This window comes from Lynx canadensis, chromosome E2 (assembly GCF_007474595.2).
Source record: "Lynx canadensis isolate LIC74 chromosome E2, mLynCan4.pri.v2, whole genome shotgun sequence".
NCBI lineage: Eukaryota > Metazoa > Chordata > Mammalia > Carnivora > Felidae > Lynx > Lynx canadensis.
This window is the reverse complement of record NC_044317.1, coordinates 3,297,400-3,321,803: the sequence shown is the minus strand read 5'-3', so window position 1 is coordinate 3,321,803 and position 24,404 is coordinate 3,297,400. Positions and strand designations below refer to the sequence as shown.

The window sequence follows — 24,404 nt, the reverse complement described above, 5'->3', positions numbered from 1 at the left end:
TCCCGCGCCGCCCCCGGGACCCCCGGCGGGGACCCCGGAAGGGCACCCGGGCCGTCAGCGGCCGCCCCTGCGCAAAGTGATTTCTCGGAAAGCTGAGCGCTTCGAAGAAGGCGGGCCGGACGGGCCGCGCCCATTGGGCGGTCCTGGCAGCGCGTCCGCGCCCATTGGGCCACCCGGGAGGCCCCGCAGCGCCCATTGGCCTGCGCGGCCGTCGCTCGGCGCCCCGGGCCCGCCCCCCGTCCCTACACTCGCGCGGGCGCCCGAGCCCGAGGCCGCATCCCTGGAGCGCGGCGGCGAGCGTGGGAACGCGGGCGGCGGCGCCGAAGGCGGGCGGAGGGCCGGGCGCGCGCGGCGGCAGGTAGGCAGCTGGGCGGGAGCGGGCCCAGGCGGCGGGCCGGCCCGGCTCTGTCTCTCCTCCCCCTCTGCTGGTCCTCCGGAGCCCAAACCCAAAGTCCAGGCGTTGAGCATGGGGTGGCCGCTCCCTAAATGGCTGATGCTTGACAAAAAATAATCCCACTTTTCTTAAAATCTGGTTTGCACGGAAAACTTTAGAATGGCCTGTCTAACGAGGGGAAGTATTGACCCCTTTATTGGCAAGAGCTGCCCCTGGGTCTCGCCCAAGTCCTGCTGCCTGGAGGAACGCTTGGAGGGTCACGACCCAGAAACTGCCCGGAAACTCGCCGAGGCTGTGTGCCCTGCATTGTGGAGGGGTGCGCCCTGGGGTTTTCTTTTGCCTGCTGACAGTTAGGATTTATGAGTGGGTTTGCGGCCCTTTGCTCCTGTCATAGCCCAGGGGTCCCTGGCGAGAAAGGCTGTGTAGGGCTCACAGCAAACGGGAGCATTTTGGTGTAAAAGCTCCAGGGCCAAGGGGAGACTTTCTAAGGTGAGATATGTTGCTTCCCCAGGGTTGTGGAGGGTGTTGTGAATGGAAACTGGAGACTGAATTTTCCAGAACTTCAGACTATCCCTGGGGGCACCAGGGTGGCTCAGTGGGTTAAGCATCTGACTTCGGCTCAGGTCATGATCTCATGGTTCCTGAGTTGGAGCCCCGCATCTGGCTCTGTGCTGACAGCTCAGGGCCTGGAGCGTGCTTCGGATTCTGTGTCTGCCTCTCCCCTGCTCGTGCTCTCTCTCTCTCTCTTTCTCTCTCTCTCTCTCTCTCTCTGTCTCTCTCAAAAATAAACATTAAAAAACCCAAAACAACCTAACCCTTCAACATATGGGGAGATATGACACTTTTTTTTTTTTTTTTAAACCTAAATTAGGAGCTGGTCCTTAAATGAAGGTTCTGAGCCTGTCCTTTGGGGTTGTGTCCGGTTCCTCCATGAACAGAATTGGGTTCAGTCATTTCAGAAAGATTGAGGCCCAAGCAAGAAATGGCTTTGATGCTTTTGGTCTGGGGTCAGGGGAGATGGGGATTTGTGGCCACCAGGCAAATGCCCAGGGGCACTGAGGAGTGCGGGAGGTGAGTCCTCTGTGGCCTCATGGGCACATCCTGGAATCTGGGTTGGGTGGGGCCCGGGCTAAGCGTCTTATCATCTCCTGCCTGGGAAGCCTGATCCCCCGGACTCATTTATTGGGATGCAGATTAGCTCCAGATAGGACTTGGCCCATGAAGAGAATTATTACCTAAAAATCAAGGAAGAGGAAGTTATAAACATGTGACTGGACTTATACATTTTTTTCTGGCTTGGCATTTGGTGGAATTAATTTGTTAGCGTTCAATAAATCATTGTGGGTCATCATCGAGCTAGAATCTTGGCTTTTACTGCTGTTTAGAGTCTTAGAGGTGATCTCTGAAAGTTTAGGTAGGGCGGTCCATGTGCTTAGATCTCGTGACTTAACCGTGGTTTTTCTCTGCAGAGTCAGTGAAGGAAGACGCTGGCCGGGGTGCCTGGGGGTCACGGTGCCTCTCTGGGTCTCCATGTTCCCTCCTGTGAGCAAACCGGCTGCGTTAGATGGCTTCTAAAGTGTTGTCCTGCTTTCATGTCCCGTAATCACTTTTCCTCTCAGTGCCCCTCTCTGTCTTTTCTCTTTTCCTGTTCTTATAAATCAGCAAGGCAGTTATTCCTAACAATTTTGGGAGTTGTGAATCCATTAGAAATCTCAATAAGAAGGTGTTGGTTCACTTTCTAGAAAAGCATCCGTACAAACAAAATCTTGCTTTTCATTTCAGGGGGCTCCTGGAACACGGACAGGGTTTATAAAGCTAGTACTAAGAGGGTGAGCAAAATACTCCTGAGTGGGCACATTTCATTGAATTGACAGACCCGCAGAGACCACCCCTTCTATCGTGTTCTGGCCCCTCACCCTCCTCCTGCACACAGCTCATTCCTCAAGCGAGGGGACAGTCTCTTGTCTTTTCTCCAGGGGGGATCTATAGGAATCAGTACTCTGCGAGGTTATTTTTCCGGGGCGGTGGGGGGGGGGCTTGGTGGTGTCGTTCTCTTTCTGTTACTAGGTGTCCCTCCTAAATCTGTACCTTCTTACTTATACACGCGGGGACTGTTTTTGGAATTCTGGGATCCTTGAGATGCACTCATTTTGCAGATGAGGAGAGCCTCAGAGGCGTTCAGGTGGTTTTCCCAAACACCTTTCTCTAGTTGGAGCAAAGCCTTTGCTGGGTCTGCAGTTTCCAAATCCAAGTCCAATTTCTATCCCACGTGCTTCACTCCTTTTACGTCCACAGGTGGGCATGGAAAAGTTACAGCTGGCACTTGGGACTCACCTTCTCTCTGGGACCCGGACCCCCTTCCGGTCCGACAGCCACCTGCAGGGTGGCTGGTTTCCGAGTCATGTACGTTATGGACCAGCATGGCTCTGGATGTGACTGTATTCTGGAGGACATTGTGTCTTGTCTCCACTGATTGTCTCAAACCGATTTGCCCGAAGAGGTCACATTTTAATCAGAAGAATAGAAATGCTTTTTTTTTTTTTTTTTTTTTTTTTTTTTGGTGGGCGTCTGTCCAACCGCCTAGGGGATTTCCACCCCTGTTCTTGTAAATGTGGGCTATGAGTTGATGTGGCATGACTGTTCTCTCTTTTTCTCTGGGCTGTTGGGAAAGCTGCCTTTTCTGGCAAGAATGTTCCTCCAAAGGATGTCTCTGGGCACCCTGGTGAGATCCCCAAATTCTGGTGCCTTCTGGAAGAGTCTAGCCTGGCTAACTTGGTCTGTCCAGTGGTCAGAGTCAGTTTCCTTGCTTTTGTCTCCGCTGGTCGTAAGACTTCCCGAGGAAGAAAGTTGGAAGAGATGACATCTGGTATTTAGAGAGAACCTTCTAAGGTCCAGGCATGGCCTCACGTGCTTTATACACATCCTCTGAGCCCTCACCGCAATGACGCAAAGTATTGATACTTGTCCTGGGGCTTCAGCCTGGGTGCCTGGCACCCAAGGTTAAATGATGGTTCAGGGTCACTCAGCTGGGAGATGGCGGGACTCAAGCGGGCCCCCAGCTCTGTCTCATTCCCAGACTCTTGGTCTTATCGTTAGCCCAGCTGTGAAGGAACCATCTCAGAGGGATAGCCTTGAGGATCTCTTCTTTCTTGGCACACACACATGTCACATTTACTCATGAACACTGGTCAGACTGGGCATCGAGTAATGGAGCTTGCTCTTGGAGGGACGAGCTGCTCACTAAAGGGACCTGACAGTGCAAAAGTGATTACTCCCCATCTTGTACTGTAAGTGGAAAGGTGTCCTTAGATGGGGCTGTCTGCCCAAACCAGAGCGAGGGGCGAAAGCTGGAAGGAGTACCAGGCGGAACCCTAGGAGGGGCTGACGTCTGGCTGCTGGGAAGCTGCAGGTTTCCCGGGGAGCTTCCACTTTTCCTTCGGGGGTTTGAGGCCCAGGGGAGGCATGGCCTCCCCTCGGCAGGTGGCCCGGCGTCCCAGGTCCGTGGGTTTCCCCGAGGCTGGCACCTGTGTGGCAACCCTCTGATCTTCCTGTCAGTGCTGTTTGGTGTGCCAGTACATGGGGCGCTGCGATTAACGGGACGATATTTGTAATATCACAGAATGTGTTTTATTTCCTTTCCAAGGATGTGTGACCGGAACGGTGGCCGGCGGCTTCGGCAGTGGCTGATCGAGCAAATCGACAGCAACATGTACCCGGGGCTGATCTGGGAAAACGATGAGAAGAGCATGTTCCGGATCCCTTGGAAACACGCTGGCAAACAAGATTATAATCAGGAAGTGGATGCCTCCATTTTCAAGGTACAGACTCGAACTCCCTCCCCGCGTCACCAGTGGTTTCTGTCTTCCCTGCAGGCCCGTGGAGGGGTTGAGTGACATCTCTTTTATTTGCTCGAAATTAACCTATTTTCTTAAAACAAACATCGATTGAGTGCTGAACGTGTCTCAGAAATATATACCGGGTGATTTTGCATCTACTGTATGTGTGATCGAATCCCTTCGAGGTTGTGTGTTGTTGGCATTCTCCCCCTGAGGAAATTGAGGGCACCTTTATCACCTACACCACCATTTATTTTGCACGAGGACTAGTGAAGCGGGAGTGAGAGTACTTCTCCGAGGCCCTGAGACCCTGGACGCTACTGTCTAAATCCACGAAAAATTCTAGGAAGGGCATAAGTCTTCATTTTTCAAGGTTATCTGCCTGGCAGTGTAGGGTGGGCTCAGATGAGAGAGACACCATCTGTCGTGACTTCCGGGGCCTGGTCACCTAGGGTGTCCTGAGGCGGCAGCAGATATCTAAAATAGTCTTCCTTCCCTTGAGAATAAGAAGTACCCAAGCATGGAGAGGCTCGCTATTTACCGCCAGCACCCAGTGAGAGCTCGCCCCGTGCCAGGCCTGGCCCACGTGTTTGTTTTTCCTTCCACACATGGCTGTGCTGCTCTCCTGCCTCTGTAGAGGCCCCGAGAGAAGGGACTTGTCCAAGATCTCATGGCTCTTGGGTGATGGAGCCTGGCAGCCCAAGCATGAGCCCTTGCCCCCGAGCGAGCCCGAGCTGTACCCACAAGCAGAGGTGTTTGTCATTCCCCTGGGGGTCATCGTCACCCGTGGGTTTCTCTGAGGCTCCAGGAATGCAGGCTCCCTGCTGCGTTCTCCCTGGGAGATTTGGATCCCTCGGTCAAGGTGAGCCCAGGCTTCTGTGTTTGCAAACAGACGCACCGCAGGTGGCTGACCCTGAGCCCTCCCTTGTTCTGTGGGCATGGGGGTATGGGAGTGAGTATGGGGGAGGAGCGGGGCGGGCTGAGTTGTGGAAGGGCGGAACCGGACCCTGGGCCGTGGTGAGGGAGGGAGCGCAGGCCTGCGGGACCCCGGCGCAGCGCCCGGATGCTTCGCCAGGGATGACTGATCCGCTGGCCCAACCAAACAGAAGTGACCGGAGATCATCCCTGGCCCCAGAGCGGAGCATAGGCAGGTCGCAGCTGGCTTCAGAGGCGTAATCAGTGCTTCTGGGCTTTGCGGGGAGGCTCCGCATCTGAGCAATTCTGTCACCTCTGTCATCCGGGGGCGTGGGTCTCTTTGGGAACCTGCTGCCAGTTACTGGCCCTCTTCCAGAAAAGTGGGCACATGCGGGCGGACACGAGTGCACTCAGTCGCCTTCAGGGGGCCCCATGTAGCCTGAGCGTCCAGCAGATTTCTTCCCCTGGAGGACCCCGGCTCAGGAGCCTGGCAATGGTAATGGCTCCCTTATCACTCTTGGTGGTGCCTTTTGCCTTTGGGGCTCGTGGTGGACCTCTCTTGGGAGTGGCTCTGGCTACATTTAAACAGTGTCCAAGGTTCTCTGGGCCCGCTGGGAGTTCTGGATGGTAGATGGCTACAGGCCAGAGCCCCACAGCCTTGGCCCTGTTGGCATCTGGGGCCAGCTAGTTCCTCCTTGGGGGGCCATCCCGGGCACTGGGGCACGTTCAGCGGCACCCCTGACCTCAGCCGACTACATGCCAGTAACGCCTCTTCCCAGTGTGACGACCAAAGGCACCCTGACGTTACCAGACCCGCCTGGGGGGGGGGGCACGTTCCCCCCTCCCACTGAGAACCCGGCAGGCTGCCGACCGCGGCCAGAGTGAGCAGGTTTAAGCAGACGCGTGGGGTGCCGAGGACACGGTTTCAGGGTGACCATCACGGCAGCCTCTTCGGGAGGGGAGGAGGGGCCCTGGCCGAGGCCCCCGGTGGCCTGCCAGGCCTCTCCCTTCACGCAGCTCCCTGTTTCAACTTACGCTCTGGGGGCAATGAAATAAAGCCCCAGATTTATATGTCTTATGCAATGCCCTTCATGGCCGTTTCAACAGCGTTGAGAAAAATGTGTAAGATTCCCAGTGTTTCCGTTCATTTCGCAGTCGCCCAGTGTGGCAATCTGAGAGAAGCCCACAATCTCGGCAGGAGCCGGGTGGGAGGGGGGCGCGGGCGGCCCCCAGAGCTGCTGGCCACGGGGAGGGTAGCACGCGGGTGCGAAACGGGGGGAGGAGGCCACGTGGCTGTGCCCTGTGCCATGCTGGCTGGCTCCCGTCCTCCGAGGGCACGTCCCCGCGACGCCCACGGGAAGAGCCCGCAGTCGGGCCTCGGTTGCACGGAGCCATTTTATGGATCTTCTGGTCCCGTAGAGAGACTTTTGTTCGAAGCATTCAAAGAAAACCTTTAAAAAACCCGTGAGTTAAGAGGATAGAGTGGAGCTTCAGAAGGCATTTATACCAGAGCGTTCTTCATCGTCTGCAGATATGATTCTGCGGCCGACCTCGTGGGGCAGGGCCAGAGATGGGGAGTGAAAAGAACGGAGCTCATTTGGTGCCGTCCCTGGGCACACCGAGGCCCTCGTATCCACTCACGCTTGTTTTTCAAAAAGGATTTTGCCTCCTTTTCATAAACCCGGGGCGGTGGGGTGGGTGGAATCCTTGTTAACTGAGGGTTGTTCCTCTCCTCGACCAGCCTTGTGACAGGCCTGAGTGAATTAGAACTTACTTAGTAGCACAGATATTTCAAACCCAGTAGGCCTTCGAGGAAAAAAAAAATAGTGCTTGATTTTTAAAACACGAGATGGGGCAGTAACATTGAGTCAGGAAGTGTGTGTGGTCAATGCTGGTTGCTGCTGAATGCAGTGCCTGGGCGGGGGACACATGTGGTGGTGGTGGGGGGGGGGACACTGACCGCCGTGCTGGCTGTTGTCACTGGGCCTCAGAAGCGCTCTGTTCTGCCAGATGTTAGCTCGGGAAGAGTCTTGAGAGATCAGCCAGCCAAGCTGGGAGGTTTAGAGCCCAGCAGAGAGCCCACGGAAGGGCTCAGGGCAGGGCTGGAAGCAAGGCACCTGATACGGACCCAGGGCACTTCCTGACCGCGGGGCCGCGCTTTGTTCTGTGATGTCCTGGCTTTCTTCTTGGGGGAGCGCGAGCCGTGGACGGATGGTACTACCGTCGGCCGTGCAGTTCCGGCTAAAAACCAGCTGGGCCCAGCATGCCTCTAAGCCCGGGCTCCTCGGGGTCCGTTTGTAATGTGGGTGAACCAGTGGTTCTCAAAGGGGGGTTGGGGCGGGGGAGTGTGAGTGTGTCGCAATTTCGCCTCCCCGGGGACGCGCGGCAGTGTCTGGAGACATACTGGGTTGTCACAACAGGGGCGGGGGCGCTCCCGGCATCCAGCGGGTGGAGGCCACGGATGTTTTTGGACAGCCAGCCACGCGCGGGACGGCCCCCGTCACAAAGTACGATCCGACCCCAAATATCAACAGTGCTGAGGTGGAGAAGCTCTGACTTAACGTAATAGAAGTGTGAAATTACCGCTCAGCGGGTGCGTGACGGGCCTTTCTTGGAAGAAATAAATCAATGCATGGTCTGAGCTGCAGTTAATTAATCCTTGGGCAAAAGATCGGAAGGGACTGAAAACCATTTGCTTTGGGACACGTTTCCGGAGGGGAGTTTGCGTCTGCGTCCGAGCAGGAGGTGATCCTCGGAGCCTGTTTGGGATTCGCTTTCTCTCCGCGCCCCCCCCCCCCCGCCAAAATAAATAAATAAACATTTAAAGGAAAAGGTGCAGATTCTCAGACCTAACCCACAGTTAATGAGAATCTCAGGGGGCAGGGCCCAGGCATCTGCATTTCACGAGCTTCCCAGGGGGCTGGTGTCGGCATTAAGCTTCAGAACTCTTGCTGTAGTGGAGTTTCATTGGGTCGGAAGTGAGGACAGTGGTGTTTTTTTTTTTTTTAAATTTTTTTTTTTTCAACGTTTATTTATTTTTGGGACAGAGAGAGAGACAGAGCATGAACGGGCGAGGGGCAGAGAGAGAGGGAGACACAGAATCAGAAACAGGCTCCAGGCTCTGAGCCATCAGCCCAGAGCCTGACGCAGGGCTCGAACTCACGCACCGCGAGATCGTGACCTGGCTGAAGTGGGACGCTTAACCGACTGCGCCACCCAGGCGCCCCGAGGACAGTGGTGTTTAACCCCAGGCTGGGTCACCTTTGGAACTGCATTTTCCTGAGTGGGACTGGGGATTCCCTCCAGATGGCGTGCTATCCCAGGCTGGAAGTTGCATCTGGTTTCGTCTGACAGCGAAGGTTATTTTCACCTGATAGCAGTGACCTCCTCATTGGGGTGTCTGGATTCCGGTTTTGAAATCTTCACACCGTGCCCGTTCGCATGCTTGTCTGAATTTTCCTTTAGGTCTGCCCCATTCTGCACTGTGGCTTTTAGGTCTTCAGCTTTCAATTTCTCGTCCTTGTTCAGAGTCTAAGGGGTTTGGAGAGGTCAGAAGCAGAGCTGTGGAAAACCAACAGAGACAGAACACATTTCATTGCCCTTTTAAGCAGGGCCCTGGGGGTGGGGCGGGGAAGGTTAGAATAAACGCCAAAATGCAAAACAAAATTTCTATTAAAAGTAGCAAGGCAGCGGATGACCGCATTCAGACTTCTTGCAAATGTTCCCTTTTCATGCTAAATTTTAGCCAGGGGTTGATTTGAAAAAGCAACAAATTGTTCTTTGTTTTGAACATTCTAGTGAAACCATGTGCGACTTCCTCTTTGTGCTGTAGCTGACCTCAGGCTCCTCCAGACCCTTTGGTCCCAGGAAGGAATGGCCCAGAGACAGATCCAAGATGTGTGCTGTATGGGAGCCAAGGCCCTGGGCCGGATTCTGGCTCAGCTGGGTGATCCCCGGGGCCCCTTCCTGGCCCTGATCTTTTCACATCTGTCACAGAAAGTTGTCCCGAAAGTCCTCGAACGAGAGGTGATGGCCAAAAGTGACCGTCAGGACTGGCGAGAGAACGTGCTGGTCTCGCCCGTGGCCGTGGATGCCTGTGGGCAGGGCCGGTGGGGGTGGGCGGCCACGTATTTTATGTGCTTCTTTCTGTTTCTACAGGCCTGGGCAGTGTTTAAAGGGAAATTTAAGGAAGGGGACAAAGCAGAACCAGCCACTTGGAAGACGAGGCTACGCTGTGCTTTGAACAAGAGCCCAGATTTTGAGGAGGTGACAGACCGGTCCCAGCTGGACATTTCAGAGCCATACAAAGTTTACCGCATCGTCCCCGAGGAAGAGCAAAAATGTAACTATCCCTTACGGGTTTTCAGCCCAGCAGAGGCTGCCCGGCCCGCAGGCCCCGCCAGAGAGCCTGGGTCTGGGGTGGGAAGTCTGGGCGAGTGGTTTTAGCTCAGCTGCCAGTCAACTCCTTTGCGTAAGCAGATGTGGAGAGCCCTTTCCCCTGACCCTGGCCACCATCCGCTGGCCGAGTGGCAGCTTCCGTGGGAGGAAGGGGTGGGGAGGCTGGGGCTGTCAGACCGGGAGCTCACTGTGGGGCCTCCCCGAGGCTCAGTAACGAACAGGGTTAGACAGGAGCGAGCATCCTGGACAGTGTGGATGAGGCATCCCTTTTGTTTTCCAGCAATGCCCAGAGGGGGGCCAGGGGCCAGTCAGGTGGTCGAAGAAGGGACGGGTGACAGGATGGAGGGTAAAGTTACGAATGCGTCTGGGGACGATGGCACTGTTAGCTTTGTCGCCGTAGATCAGATACGCCTCAGCACACGGTTACATCCCGATCGTTATGTGGGAACTCTGGGATGCGATGACTCCCGAAAGGTCTTCCAGCTCTAGCTAGAATCCCGAGAGAGTGTTTACCAGGAGATTAAAGCAGGGATGGCGGAAACCCGCCTCCCAGCCCATCGTCCTGATTCGGCACCCTGGTCAGACATCACTAATCAACCGGGATGCGCTGAGCTCGGTGTGGCCTCCGAACCTTTTCCAAAGTGGCAGCCTGTGTAAGCTGCTGGGAATCAGCAGAGTGGGCCCGGCCCGGCCCGTGGGATAAAAGCTAATCACCGTCACTGGTTTGAAGCGTTCTTTTGACACGTTGATTAGCTGCTAGATGTAGCAATTAGACCCTTGCAACCTTACCCTCTTCTCCTTACCTGTTTTTTAGTGGTCCAGGAATGCCCTGGGCATCTACAAATAAGTGGAGCCCTCAGAAACTCCTTAGGGCCGTGCAGAAATTCCGAACTCGAGCCCTTCCCACTGGGGGGAAGGTTGAGAGGGTCGACATGTAATTTCAAAAACAGTTAAAACTGTGAGTCTTCCAAAGAGATAGTGAGCCTGGGTCTCAGCCCTTTAACTCACCCACGAGGGAGCCAGCATAGTGATAAAGACTGAACAGAGGACAGGAAGCATGGGTCACACATGGTCAGCGAGCCCAACCCGTGGATGTTCCCCCCGACCCCAGTGTGGGGGTTATCTGTGCTGCCGGTCACTTGGAGCTGAATTGTCTGTAAATTAGCACCGAACTTGACTGAGTCAGAGCCCTAATCGATAGTCAACAGTAAGTCAAACAAACTGACCACCCCCCAGAGAATCTGACGGCCCTTACAGGGAGACTTCTTAGATAACCCTCCGGGATGGCTTTGAAAGGCCAAGTGTGCATCGTTTCTGCCTTACTCACCTCCAAGTTTGGGATAATTTTTCATTGTCACAAATCGAATTGTGGTTTGAAGGAATGGAGAAGTTTCCGTTGGTCCCTCCCACCCTGGGATTGGCCGAGCTTGAGCTGGCAGGTGACCCTAGCTTGTTTGTACGGGGTGCAGCCAGCATCACCTGCAGGGGCAGGTTTTAAAGAAGCAGTAGGTTCTCAGGGGGCAGAGGGACGCTGCATTTGCATAAAGTCTAAATGGACCCACTGTGCTCTGTCCTTCAGTGGTTTGCAGGCTACGTGGGGGAGGGGGTACCCCCCACCCCCTCCTGCCCCCATCAGCAGCTTCTAGCCAATTCTTGAGTCTTTCAAAGTAGAATCCAGGTGCAGTCAGGACAGGGCGATGGGTCAATCAAGTGTTTGTGGCCCTCTGATCACTTCGTAAGGCAGGTCTGTGGTGGGGGGATGGGGAGGAAGTGGGGGGCTTGCTGTCGGGTCGCTCTGTGCCTGCAGCCATGCCTGACGGAGCCTGTGGCCCCCCCCCCCCCCCCCCCCGGGCCCCCATGTGTGGGCCTGCCGTGTGTGCACAGATGCATGCTGTATATTTGGAAAGGCCACGGAGACGTTTCCTGTCAATTAACTTTAAAAAATGACTCCAATCTGCACACGCATTTTGCCGGGAGATCTTTGAGCATCTTCAGACAGCCTGACTTACGAATGGAACCTGGACCCAGTGTAGAGTGTGTCCGATGGGAACTCGTTTTCTATCCGGGCAAACGGGGCCCAGCCGCACCACTGTCCTTGTCCTCTGAGTGTTAGAAACCACGAAACTGACTTCTCCCTTTGACTTTGCCCGTCAGAGGACTGAAGCATCACGGGAAATAGTTTCCGGGCCTTTTTCCAAACCAGCAAAAACACTCAGTGACTTTTATTTCCTTCAACTCGGCATTTAAAAACAAAACAAAACAAAACCGAAAAGCACGACACACTGATTTTGGCCTCGCGGAAGGCTGCAGTGCCCCAGTGCCATTGGTCACGCGCCTGTCCGATTTTCCGCAGGCAAGTTAGGCATGGCGACTCCCAGCTGCGTGAGCGACATCACGGAGATGGAGTGCACGCGCTCTGAGATCGACGAGCTCATCAAGGAGGTGAGTGGCCGGCACGCGGCACTGCCGGGGCCCTGGGAGGAGCCGCGTGGGTCCCCGCGAGGAGCGGCACCCCTCTTGCCCTGGCCAGGCCTGCAGAGCCCTGGGCTCTCTCGGGCAGCGGCACCTGCTCCCCCGAGACGGAAGGCGAGGCCAGCCTCTGCCGTCTGGCCGCCCCGTCGCCTCGTTCCCCGCCTCCATCCCGAGCGCCGGGGCTGGGCTGCCGGCTCCGAGCCGGTGCCGTTTCTTCCCGCCCTAAACTTGCCATATTTTAAACATTTCGATTGGCAGTCTTAGAAAAAGTGCACCCTGCTTTCTCTTGGCTTCTTAGACAGGCTACGATGAAAGAAAGACTTCCCTTGCAGCTTGGGGTCGTCGTGACCATGTGGATGCTCGAGGGGGGCGCTCAGGGCAGGCGGGCTCCCTGTTTCATAATCTGCGGCTTTAGGTCTTGATGGATGGGAAAGGTGGGCCTTCGAGCTTGTTAAGGCCTGTATATCAACTCCGAGTTAATAGGCTACGAGCAAAGGCGTAATGGGGTCTCCGGAGGCAAAACACACGGTTTTCGGATTCCAGCGTTTGCTCTGCAAATACCCTTTTCCTGTCACCATCTGCTTCTTAACTCCGTTTTTACGGCCAGTACAGGGCAGACGTCGCCTCGCTGAAATATCCCGCAGGGTCCTCGTACACGGCGGTGTGGGTGCTGTGGACGTTCTCCTTAATACCGTCGTGGCAGCACCAGGACTTTTAAGAGTAGCTTGGCTGTCAGGAGGTGCAGATAACAAAACGCCGCCTCCTCTCGGCTGCTGAGCTTTCTGCCGATGGCAGCTGTGAAGTTTCTGCGTGGTCTCTGGCAGCAGGCCAAGTGGACTCCGGGCTTCGTGTCTCTCCAGCAACGTCCCGTTTTCTGCACGAGGCTTTTCTGCTGACTCAGCTGAGAGAGGTTGGGTTGGCGCAGCAGGATCCCAAGGAAAGCAGATTTCAAAATGCTTCCTACCCAGATTTATCCGCATCCGTTGAGGAGTGGGTCAGAGGTCGGAAGCGTGGGCGTGGAACGGTGCGCGGGGCCTGCCCGGTCGTGGCCGAGTTTGTCCGGCGTCGCCGTGCCTCGGCGTCCCAGCGCTCGTCTGCTTCCCCGGGGCATCCGGGCAGCTGGGCGACCCGTGGCCATTTGGTTTTGCAACTGGCGCCCGTAAGCTTATTAGGGGTCCCGCAGGGGCCGGTAAGTCGGGCGCGTGGTTTGAGCGCTCAGCCTGGTGGATTTGTCTTAGGTCTTTCAAGAGGCGAAGTAAAACTTTCCCTTTGTCTTGGGATAAAAGGTTGGCAGTGTGGCTTTGGTTAAGTCTAAACCGTTTGCCTTTACGATCACCGGAGCCCCACTTTGGAAGCCCGCCGACCACAATGCTGTTCTCTCTCACCCTGTTCCTCCAGCCTTCCGTGGACGATTACATGGGGGTAGTCAAAAGGAGTCCTTCTCCGCCGGAGGCCTGCAGGGGCCAGCTGCTCTCAGACTGGTGGATCCAGCAGCCCAGCGCAGGTGAGGAGGGGACCCCCAGTGCGGCCGGCGTGCGGGGCTCGTTCGAGTGGGCTGGGCACTGACTCAGCCTTCAGGCAGCTGGGGGCAGGTGGGGCGGTGGTTCTACTGTGAGCCCTATTTTATCGAAGGTAACTGAGTCCACAGTGATGCCCGTGGCCCCTTCGCCACTGCCTCTCGGGGGGCACGTGGGCCCTCCCCGTAGGAGGGGTCTGCTTGTCTCCTGCGCTCCTGGAGGGGTCGGAGGGGAGGGAGGGGGTGTGCAAACGTCTCCAAGGCCAGAGGGGAGATGGGGGTCTCGGCCACACTCGTGCTCGCCACGGATGTCTGCCAGCCACTCCCTTGGGACATTAGGGACCCCCCCCCCCCCTCAGAGCCAAGGGGAGCACAGGGCGTCAGGAGAGGAGGAGGGCGAGGGTTGCCCGCGTGGCGCCCTGGATTTGAAGCCCCCTGGCAGGGCAGGGGCCTGCAGATCTCATTCACGCCTCAGCTTACTCATCTGTGAAATGGAGACACCAGGACCTGTCCCGTAGGGTCATGATACCCCTATTATCATTGGGATTAATAAATAATCGCTTATTTAATAAATTATTTAATTAGCTTCTGATACCACCTCCCCCCCAGCCCGCTTCCTTCTCGAACGACCCTCCACGAGCACAGATTTCTTTGCTTCCTCTCTCCGCCTCTTTCCCCGACTGTTCCTTGTGGGAGACTGGGAGGTGACTCTGGCCCAACTGACTTCAAAGGTCTCCAGGCTGCAGGTGGCACTTTTGCCTCAGGGGCCCTGGGAGAGCCCCCTCTCCCTGCACGGTGGCTATCCCTCCCGGAAAGCGAGCCGAGGCCCCAGGTTTCCCTCCGGAGACCAGGCCTGGAGGGTGGGCACGCCGTCCAGTGACATTTCAGGAGCAGGCCCTTGGGTGGGAGGAAAGCATCACCCCGGCACTTGGTCAAAAACCCCACAGCACAGAGGACATTTCCTCCCCCTCTGTGCCGGTCGAGTCGAGGCCTGGTTTTCCGTGTTTTTGAAACGCGGGTCACGGCGCTGGGAGGGAAAAGCACTGAATTGAGCGGAAGCCTGTGGCAGGGCCTCCGGGCCTTGGGAGCACACCCCGTGTGGCTTTGAAAGGAACTTTTGGGGGGGGTGCGTTGGGGTCGGTTCCTCACGCTCACCTGGGCCTTCTCTTTCTCCCACAGGCTTGCCGCTCGTGACGGGCTACAGTGCCTACGATCCGCACCACTCAGGTACGCGGGTGCTCGGGGCTGGGCTGGCGCGGTGGGACGCGGGCGCTCCTGGAAGGCAGAGCCCAGAGGGCCGAGTGGGCTCGCAGGGGCCCGTGGATGAGCCGATCGCACGTCAGAAGGCAGGACCCCAGTTCATCCTTGTCGCTGTTTGCTTTTTGAGCACGTCAGGGGCCGGCCGTTTTGAGGCTCTTCTCAGAACGGGCCGAAAGGTTGATCCCGAGAGCTCTTTGCAGCGTAACTCTGCAGGAGAGAGAGCAGGGGGACAGACGGACTCAAGGCCCAGCCCTGCCTCTCTTGTGTGACGCCAGGCAGAACCTCACCGGACCCTTGTGAGGATTAGACGTAGCGTTAGTTTTCTGGTAGGAACGTCACTGGTCAGCGAGCGTCCCCAGTGCCCATTTCCTCTACTGTCTTCCACACTCAAGTTCGTGATAACGATGGTCCTAATTAATGGCGACGATGGGGCTGGGGCTGGGGCTGGGGCTGGTGGTGGTGACGACGGTGGTGATGGGGTTGATGGTGGGGGCTGACGCTGAATACTGGCGAGGCGCCAGGGTCAGGCCTCGTCCCGTTACACCTCCCGCCACATCGTTCCCGCCGCATAGGCTCAGAGGCTCTGGGTCACACAGCACGTGGGCCGCAGAGCCAGGACATGGCCTCTGGCCGTCCTCTCCAGGCTCCCGCCACTCGTGGGCAGAGGTGGCCTCTGTGCCACGTTTTTGTCTGTTGACGCTGGGGACTCAGACCTCCTGCCGTGGCCCCTGGAGTTTGCATTCTGGCTCACTGACGGCCTCACTGACGGAGCAGAGAAAGCCCGTGTCCTCCCTGATAGTTCTGTGAGAAGTGAACAGCCTGACCCATCAGGATGGACCCCAGAGGCCCCCCTGTGCGGAGGAGGAAGCGGGGCTCAGAGAGGCGTCTGGACCACGGGCCTCGTGGGACGAGTGTTCGGGGTGTGGCGGAGGCAGGTTCTCACCCAGGCCCGCAAAGTGCGGAGAACCCGCGTTCCTCTTTGTCGCACTCCTGTCACCGCTCCGGGACGCCCTGGCTCGCGGGGCCAGGCCTCTGACCTAGTCAGCTCTGTGGCCCGGGGAGTCTGCCGACCGGTGCTCTCTGGGGGCGGGAGAGGAGCCGGGGGCAGGGCCGAGGCATCCGGGTGAGGAGGAAGTGTGCCGAGTGGCTCCGGACTCGTCCCAGCGCACAGTGGGCGGAGCGACCCACAGCAGTGCTGCGTGCGCAGAAAATCCTAAAACCTTCTTCTAGGTGTTGCGGACTTTGGTCCCTGGCCCCGCCCCGTGGAAACAAGGTGATGGCGAGGGTGCCCGGTTCTCAGGGCCGCGGGGACGAGGTAGTGAGTGAGCGGGGCCGCGGAAGGGCGGGCAGGGAGCGCTGGAGGCCACGGCGGAGTGCAGGGCCTGCCCCTCGGCTGCTCAGCGCTAGACGGTGCCCTGCGGGCCTCAGACCCGCCAGGCTTGGTGTCCCCGCTTTTCTGGAGGGATCAGAAATCCAGACCTTTATGTGAAACCTCCCCATGTGGAGTGTTGGCAACAGAGCTGCGTGGATGTGTACCCCCCCGCCCACCGGGCTGGATCCGGACACGCCCGTGGCTGCTGGGGGGTGGGGGGGGTGTGCTTGGCGGTGTTTGCAGTGGTGGGGCAGGGGGAAGGCCGTGTCCGGGAACGGAGGGGGCGGGCTCGGCGCTGCAGGACGCGGGTGCAGGGCCGGCCTGCCGGGGAGCCCCTCTCCCCGCTTTGTGGTCGCGCCATCAGAGCAAATGCCTTCACCTGTCGACACCCGACTCCTTACCTGGAAAAGGCGTCGAGTGATCGGCAGCCTCCAGCTCGATCGTGAGCGTTAAACGTGCCCCTCAGTTCAGCGCACTGAGAACAGCGCCTGGCGTGTGCTGCCTCGACCAGGAATTAGGGCTTATGACTCCGGGAGCCTCATCTACGCGGCTAGCTTCCGGTCCTGTTACCCCGATTTCTTCAGGAGCCGCCCGTGAGCACCGCACGACACGCGAGCTCCTGCTCGTCCCCAGCCGCCTGGGGAGCTGGGTGCCACCACGATCTCTGCTTTGCTGATGGGAACACTGAGGCACAGAGTCACAGCTGGGCTCACGCGTCGTCGGGGAGTCTGTGCTCCTGGCATCGTTGCTCTGCTGCCGTTGTGGGGCGGCTGTCCCCCGGTGGGCAGGTGGCCGTGCGGGGGCAGGGCAGGTCAAGGTGGGCTGGCCAGAGCCACCTGGTGGCTTTGGTGGCGGCTTCTCCGCGGGTCTCTGCTGGCCGCTCACTGCGGGTGCAGCGGTCGTCGCTCAGGCCTTCCCGGCTCGAACCGGCCCCAAGCTAAGCTGCCCTGTGGCACTGGGGTCCCTAGGAGGCCTCGTCTGGGCCTCTCCAGAGCACCCATCTGTGGCTCCCTTGGGCCTCGAGGCGCTGGTGTGAGATAAAGCCTCGGCAGTGGCGGGGTGAGGGTGCGGAGTGGTGACAAGAGTCGTCTGTAGTGTTTCATTCATCTGTGACAAAGTTCAGAAATGTTCTGGAGCGAAGGAAGTGGAGCGTGCCATCGGGGGATGCAGATGTCCCAGAGCTGGCACAGTGCGCAGGATGGGGAACTGGACGGGACGAGATGTGTCACTCACCAGCTGGGTGACTTCAGCTGCCACTTGCCAGCTGGGTGACCTCAGCTGGGCCTCAGTTTTCCCACATGCCATATAAATGAATTGGACCAGAACACCTGAAGCTCCCAACCCAGAATGGTTCTGGAATGCCGTTTAACCCCCATGTGGGGGAAGATGGAGCCTGTGCCCACAGCAGCGGGGGGTCTTATTATTTGACTGAGCAAATGATTCTTAATCAGAGCCCAGTTGGGGGGGGGCAATAAATTATAAGTACACAGCAGTATTAACCTGGGTGAGGCAGGTGGCCACCCACAGGGCTGCCCCTGACTGTTGTGTGGGTGGTGCACTGCACAACTCGAGGGGTTGCCATGGGGGTGGGCAGCTCACAGTTTGCGTGGCTCTAGAAGGCAGCCCTGGACTGCTCTGGGACCCTTAGGAGGTGCCCCAAACTCACCAAGTTTGGTGATAGTGCCTGTAATTCTTGTAGTTTAAAGCTATCAAAATGCAGATTTCTCTGGGACTGTCGCAGAAGTTAGCTGTTGTCTTCATTCCTGCCTTAGCTTAAAGGTTCCCAAATTTCAGTTACTGGAGCCCCACTTTCATGATGGTTTTTCATATCTGGGTACCACCTGGTAATGTGCTCTTTTTCTCTAAATGTCATTACAAAAAAAGTTTTTATTTATTTTAAGAGAGAGAGAGAGAGAATGCGTGTGTGTGTGCATGGGGGAGGGACACAGACAGCGGTAGGCACAGACTCCGAAGCCGGCTCCAGGCTCTGAGCTGTCAGCACAGAGCCCCCACTTGAGGCTTGAACTCACAGATTGCAAGATCGTGACCTAAGCCAGTTGGTCACTTAACCGACTGAGCCACCCGGCGCCCCGAAAATTGAATAATCCTTTCATTTACTTAACTCTGGGTCACCGCCCTGCCTCCTTCCCCGACCTTCTTAAGTGTAGCGCGTCTGGGGAAACGTTGACTTAATTTGAATGATTTTCAGACTCTTCTAAGAACAGGCTTAGATGAAGGGTTTGGAGGGATTCGTGATTTGAAATCCAAGGAACCCCAAGAGGGCTGTGAATGTGTCAAGGAAAAGAGGACGTGTCTGTTCTCCCTGACCTGGAGTTCAAATCTCACACTCGTGTCCGTTGTGAATCCGGTCACGGGTCCCGTTGTGCCATCGCACGAGCGACGGTGTATCTGTCGGGTAACGGATAACACGGCGTGTCGCTTACGGGTGTTATATGACGTCGTATGACGGTCACGGAGTGCCATGTGACGGGGCAGTTCTACTGACTTCTAAACCGTACCGGTCCCTGCGAGCTTCCCCAGGAGAACGGAGAGCACGAGAACAGTTCTTTTGTATTTCGAGTCACTGGCTTCCTGAGTGATTCTGCGTATGTCCTCGTGCTCACAAAGACACCGTTTCCGGAAGGGGTGCGTGAACTTCCCGCAATGCCGAGGGGTCCCGGGCACGCGAGGAGCCAACCGGCCTGGCCTGCTTGGGAGGAAGGAGAGCGCTGGGCACCGGCCCGGAAGGGACCGGGGAGCCCCCCCACCTCCTAGCGGAGCTGACCTGTCGCCCTCCTCCTCCCCGCAGCCTTCTCCCAGATGGTCATCAGCTTCTACTACGGGGGCAAGCTGGTGGGCCGGACCACCACCACCCGCCCCGAGGGCTGCCGCCTGTCGCTGAGCCCCCCGGGCCCGCCCGGCGCCGGGCTGCTCGGGCCCGAGGGCCTGGAGCTGGTGTGCTTCCCGCCGGCCGACGCCATCCCCAGCGAGCGGCAGAGGCAGGTGACGCGGAAGCTGTTCGGGCACCTGGAGCGGGGCGTGCTCCTGCACAGCAGCCGGCAGGGCGTGCTCGTCAGGCGGCGGTGCCAGGGCCGCGTGTTCTGCAGCGGCAACGCCGTCCCGCGCAGGGACCGGCCCAACAAGCTGGAGCGGGACGAGGTGGTCCAGGTCTTCGACACCAGCCAGTTCTTCCGAGGTCGGTACCACCGCCGGCTGGCCTCCCCCGGCTCGCAGAGACCTCGTCTCCCTACCGCGGGCCGCGCCCCCCCCCTCCCACGCCGCCAAGCTGGGGACCCCGGTGGGGGGGGGGGGTCCTGCTCTGCGCTTTCTTGCTCAGCGACCCTGGGGAACCGCTCCGCGCCTTGACTGGCCCGTGTGTTGAATGGGCGTGTGGAGACCGCAGCTTTCCCGTGTGGCCCTCGGGGGGATGAAGGGACCCGGTAGCTCGCAGGTGCATCGCCGAGTGTGCCCGTAACCCGGGGGCCGGTCAGAAGTGCGGGGTCTCAGCCCCCCCCCCCCCCCCCCCCACCGAGGGCTGCGGGGTCAGACCCGCATCTCGGCAAGGCCCCCCGGGGCTTGATGTGCACATTCTGAGGCGCGCTGCGTCCGCGGACGGCGCTCGCACTTGCGGGGTAGCTGTCGTGACTTACTCTGCGGGGCATGTGGCTAGGATCCCGCCCCGGGTGCTCCTCCCGGAGGTCAGGGTGTCTGGAGTGACCTCCTCCCAGGTCACCTCCAGGTCAGGTGTCTGCAGTGAGCACCTGCGGTGCCGTGGCCGCGCTGCCTTCTCTGCGTCCCCAGAGCTGTGTGCTCCTCTCCCCGTGGCCGCGCCGGCCCAGAGCTGGGGTCAGGCCTCTCTTGCCGCCCAGCCTGAGCAGTCCCGGCGGCTTCCCTGGAGAAGGGGCCCCGGAGAGGTGGGCTCAGGTGTGACGGCCGCGGGGAGCACCCGCGGGGACGGAGCGTGGCGGGGCCCGGCGGCGTCGACAGGGGCCCCTCCCTCTCCTGTCTCCCCAGAGCTCCAGCAGTTCTACAACAACCAGAGCCGGCTTCCCGACAGCAGGGTGGTGCTGTGCTTTGGAGAAGAGTTTCCAGATATGACTCCCTTGCGATCCAAACTCATTCTCGTGCAGGTAGGAACAGGCGGCCGTGGGGCTTCTGGCCACGGGGCCGCATCTCCCGGCCCGCACGGCGGGACCCGGTTTGCGCTTGGGCTGCAGAACAGGGAGCGGGCTGCTCCACCCGTGGGCAGAGGCAGGCCCGGGGCGCACGGTGAACCTCCACGCGGGGCTGGTGGATTCCTGCCATCTGCCATTCTTGCCGTTCCGAACCGTCTTCCCACGTTCCGGGACTCACAATCTTTGTGTTCTCTCCCTGCCTTTCTTGTTTGTTTGTGTTTGAAGTCGAAAACCCCTTTCTAGCAAGGTTCAGTTGCCTCAGGGTCTGAGGAACGGATTAGGGCTTTGCAAGCCCTTGTTTAATCTAGTCAAAGGAATGAAACCCTAATGGTGGAATTCTGGCCACCGGCTGCCAGGTCGGGACCCTGTGGGGAGACCCCTTGCCCTTTCCTTGCGCTGCCTGTTTGGGGCTCATTCGCGTGGGACTCACGTGGAGGTTCTCAGTGTCAGCTTCGGCCTGGGTAATCCGAGAATCTGGCTAGGGCCAAAGGCGGGGCCGCCGGGCTTCCCACCTCCACGTCTGACCTGTGCCCGTCCCTGTAGATCGAGCAGCTCTACGTCCAGCAGCTGGTGGAGGAAGCCAGGAAGAGCTGCGGTTCCGGCTCCATGGTGCAGCCCCCCGAGGAGCCCCAGCCGGACCAGGTCTTCCGGATGTTTCCAGACATCTGTGCCTCCCACCAGAGACCTTTTTTCAGAGAAAACCAGCAGATCACGGTTTAAGTCTCTCTCTCGGGCACCGCGTCCTGCCCGCGTCTCGCGTTTCGTTATTACAATTACTGTCGTAATTATTTAAGGATGGGGCTCCCTCTGGCCTGGGGCGGGGCTTCATCTGCTCTTAATTTAGTAAGGGCGTCCCGTGAGGGCTTGATGCTCGACACAGAGTCGCGTCACGCCTCTTGTTCAGGTATAAACGTAGGAAAGTGCGCCGAACGATCCAGATGCTGTAACTACATACAACCAGTGATTAAAACGTGTATTCCCTGCATTTCCCCTAATTATCATCAGTTGCTAGATTCTTTCAGCATTTCGGGATAATCGATATTTCCAAAGACTCGGCATTCAGTTGTACTAGCAAATAGCTGCTTCCAGGAAAAAAAAAAAAAAAAAATTGGAGTAGGAGATCAACTTGTCAGAACAAGTCTGCTTTTTGTCCGTACCTCGCGTTAGAGCCATAGATTCGTGATTTGATACGCTTGATTCCGCGTGGAGCGTCTCTGCTTTTAAGCACGTTAATAAGGTTTAGAAAAACTTAGATAGCAGCCCCCCTTTAGCAAGTGAACACAGAACTCTTGGCTTGTTGAGGAATGCACCTCCTTCCTGGGATCTGTTGCCAGGAGGGCACTTCCATCACCAGGTGAGCTGGTATGTTTTCACCTCCAGACAATGAAGATTTTTCCTCTGGGCCCTTGTTGCCTGGAAGCTTCGAGCTAAGTGTGTGTGTGTGTGTGTGTGTGTGTGTGTTTTCGTTGCTGTAATTCAATCATCCCAGAGCCCTCTCTTTTTCTTCTTTCTAAATGGTTTTGACCTGTTTTTAAAAATACTCATTCTTTCAATTGTCCTATTGTAAACTGCTTTGATATATTTTTTTTTTTTTCACATAAAGTGAGCAGGATAGAAACCACAGATTCAAAAAGTAATTGTAGATTGTACAAGCATTTTGGTTTGTGCCTTTGACTCTGTCAACCCATCGACGAGCGTGTGGGCGCGGCTCGGGTGGCTTGGGGACTGCGGATGAGAGGTGTCGGCTTCTTACCGCCGCCCTGGTCACAGGGTGGATGGCGGCAGGGACAAGGCCTTCCCCATCCCTCGGACTCCCAGGCCTGGGGCCACACCAGATTCCACTCTTCAACGGAGTCCTGTGGTGGGACTCCAGGGGAGGAGTCCCAGTTTTAGCCCCAGAGGAACGTCACGCTATTTCCTGTCCAATCAGATGCATTTATTGCCCCACAATGTGTCAAAACGGCAGCGGCAGGCCAGCCTTCCCGTCGACCTTCCCGTCGACCTTCCCCGTCTCCACGACCGCTCTGAAATCACTTTCATCATTGAAAAGCACTTAAACGTTTTTTTCTGGGAAGAAAGCCGGTTGTATTTCGCTAGATCGGGGTGCCCCCTCCCCTCCCGTGTGTCCTGTGCGATGTGCTGGGACTGGCAGAGGGTGGCCGGGTGCCGGCCGCTTGCCGGTGGAAGTCGGTGGCCGGGGCGAGCCCGTCCCACTTGCAGTGTGGACCCCTGGCAGGGTCGGGGAGGGTCTGCGGGCTTTCCCCCCAACTCTCTGTGGAGCGGGGGGCGGGGAGGGGGAGAAGAGTCGTCACCCCGTTCTTTCTCCTTCATAACCCAGCCTCGTGGCCACCAGCCCTGACTGACAGCGACGGGGCACGAAGGGACCTCGCCTGTCGGCTTTCACCTTGAGGTGTGGGAGGAGCCGGGCTCTGGGGGACGAGACTGCCAGCCTGGCCCCCTTGTAACCATGAGTCGCTGCTTTAAAATCCAAGCCGAGGAAGACCGGTTCACTTTCGTGGCTGCTTCCACGAAGGTGACGCAGGCGTGGCATATGTAGCGAGACTTTATGGTCGTAGGCCCTGTAGGTGTGTTTGAATTCACCTGAAAATATGGGAAAATGCGGCAAGAGTGGCTTTTCCTCTTTGGCGGACAGAGCCGGCCTCACGTTGTTGGGGGTAACAGACCCGTTTTCTGAAATTACATCAGAGAACAGCGACTTTCGGTTTCTAGCTCAAACGAATGGTAAAGCGTGTATCTTGAATATGCTAAATGAATATTTATTTTTGTATCCATTTAAAGCGTATATTGATCTCTTTTATTCTTTATTAAAATAAAGTGCCTTTTTAAAAGCTGGTTCACGCTCCGTTTTTTGTTGAAGTCACTGTAAAATATTTCATCACTGTTACTCGGTTCTGGGTTCTTCATGGGGGTGGGGATTAAAACACAAGGCTGCGCTGGGAGTTTTAAGGGTTTTTTGCCTGTCCATTTGTTTTGTTTTGCTTTTCACTCATCCCCAAAACAGTAGCGAAAAGGTACGGAGGCGCACAGATCATACAGGATATCCTGGAGAAAATGTGGGGCATGCTATGTTTTTATTAAAGCCCGGGGTCCTGTTTGGGGTCCCATGAGCTGATGGAGGGGTGTGTGTGGGGGGGTGTGGAGCAAGTGGGAGGTCGGCAAGGACAGCACCCGCTATCCTGGAAAGTGCTGGGCGTGATCTGCACGAGGCCCCCCGACCTGGGTCGGCCGCACACGATGGGGTCGTGTATCCTTCCATATCCTTCCACTTACACACATGCTCACTGTGCTGGGTCCTTAGGGACACAGACAGCGGGGACACGGGGGGACCCAGTTTGGTCTGGTTGGAGGCTGCCTCATGAGACACGCCCTGTAAACAACCCAGGACCAGTCGGTCCATTTCAGGGAGGCCCAGACCCCGGCCAGCCCAGGGGGAGAGGGGTCCCCCGCCAGGCTCCGTCTATGGGCGACGTGCATTCTCTCTGCAGCCTCAGATGAACCACGCGGTCCTGGGACTGTCCTCCTCAGCGCAGAGACAGGGGGAAGAAGGCACGGGCCCTTCCATGCTGGGCGGGCCGGGGCCGACTCGTGTCCCGGGACAGCTCCGTGTGAGAGGCCTTCTGACAAGGCCTGTGGCTGGCCTGTGACACCCGGGCAGGGCGGCTGCTGGGCCAATCGCTGGCTTTCTAGAAACCTTCGAGATTGCAACCAGACACTTCGGTTATCAGCAAGTCCTTTTCTGCCCAGGATTCATCAGGGCCAAATGTGGAAACTTGACTGAGTCTGCTTCTCCCCCAGAGTTCAACTCTCCTGTGCGGATGGTTCACAAGACGCTTCTCACTCAGCTGCTCGCAGGGAGAGGAGGGAGGCCAGAGCGCTTTCATCCGCAGAGGACGGGGTTCAGGGACGAGGTGCTTCAGGAATAATCGGAGGCTTAGAAAATGCCATTAGGGGGGCGCCTGGGGGACTTAGTCAGTTAAGCGTCCGACCTCAGCTCAGGTCACGATCTCGCGGTTTGTGAGTTCGGGCCCCACGTCGGGCGCTGTGC

General features: G+C 57.5%; 1 protein-coding gene across 2 annotated transcripts; it reads left to right on the top strand.

Annotated features, from left to right (window-relative positions):
- The first annotated feature begins 307 nt into the window (after positions 1 to 307).
- On the top strand, positions 308 to 23,131 carry IRF8 (interferon regulatory factor 8). Of its 2 annotated transcripts, XM_030297850.1 has the most exons (9): positions 308 to 358; positions 4,038 to 4,212; positions 9,304 to 9,487; positions 11,897 to 11,985; positions 13,414 to 13,519; positions 14,711 to 14,758; positions 18,973 to 19,359; positions 20,178 to 20,293; positions 20,882 to 23,131. In XM_030297850.1, exons 2-9 carry the CDS (start codon positions 4,039 to 4,041, stop codon positions 21,056 to 21,058), a joined length of 1,281 nt encoding a protein of 426 aa, XP_030153710.1. In that variant the 5' UTR covers positions 308 to 358; position 4,038; the 3' UTR covers positions 21,059 to 23,131. The 2 variants fall into 2 exon arrangements, with proteins under 2 accessions (XP_030153710.1, XP_030153711.1); XM_030297851.1 differs by lacking the exons at positions 308 to 358; positions 4,038 to 4,212 and adding an exon at positions 9,066 to 9,171.
- Positions 23,132 to 24,404: the final 1,273 nt, after the last annotated feature.

Coding starts and splice junctions, on each gene's coding strand:
- IRF8 (XM_030297850.1), top strand. CDS start 4,039: ATGTGTGACCGGAACGGTGGCCGGCGGCTTCGGCAGTGGCTGATCGAG. Junction 14,759..18,972: donor CTACGATCCGCACCACTCAG/GTACGCGGGTGC, acceptor TCCTCCCCGCAG/CCTTCTCCCAGATGGTCATC. Junction 20,294..20,881: donor CCAAACTCATTCTCGTGCAG/GTAGGAACAGGC, acceptor CCGTCCCTGTAG/ATCGAGCAGCTCTACGTCCA.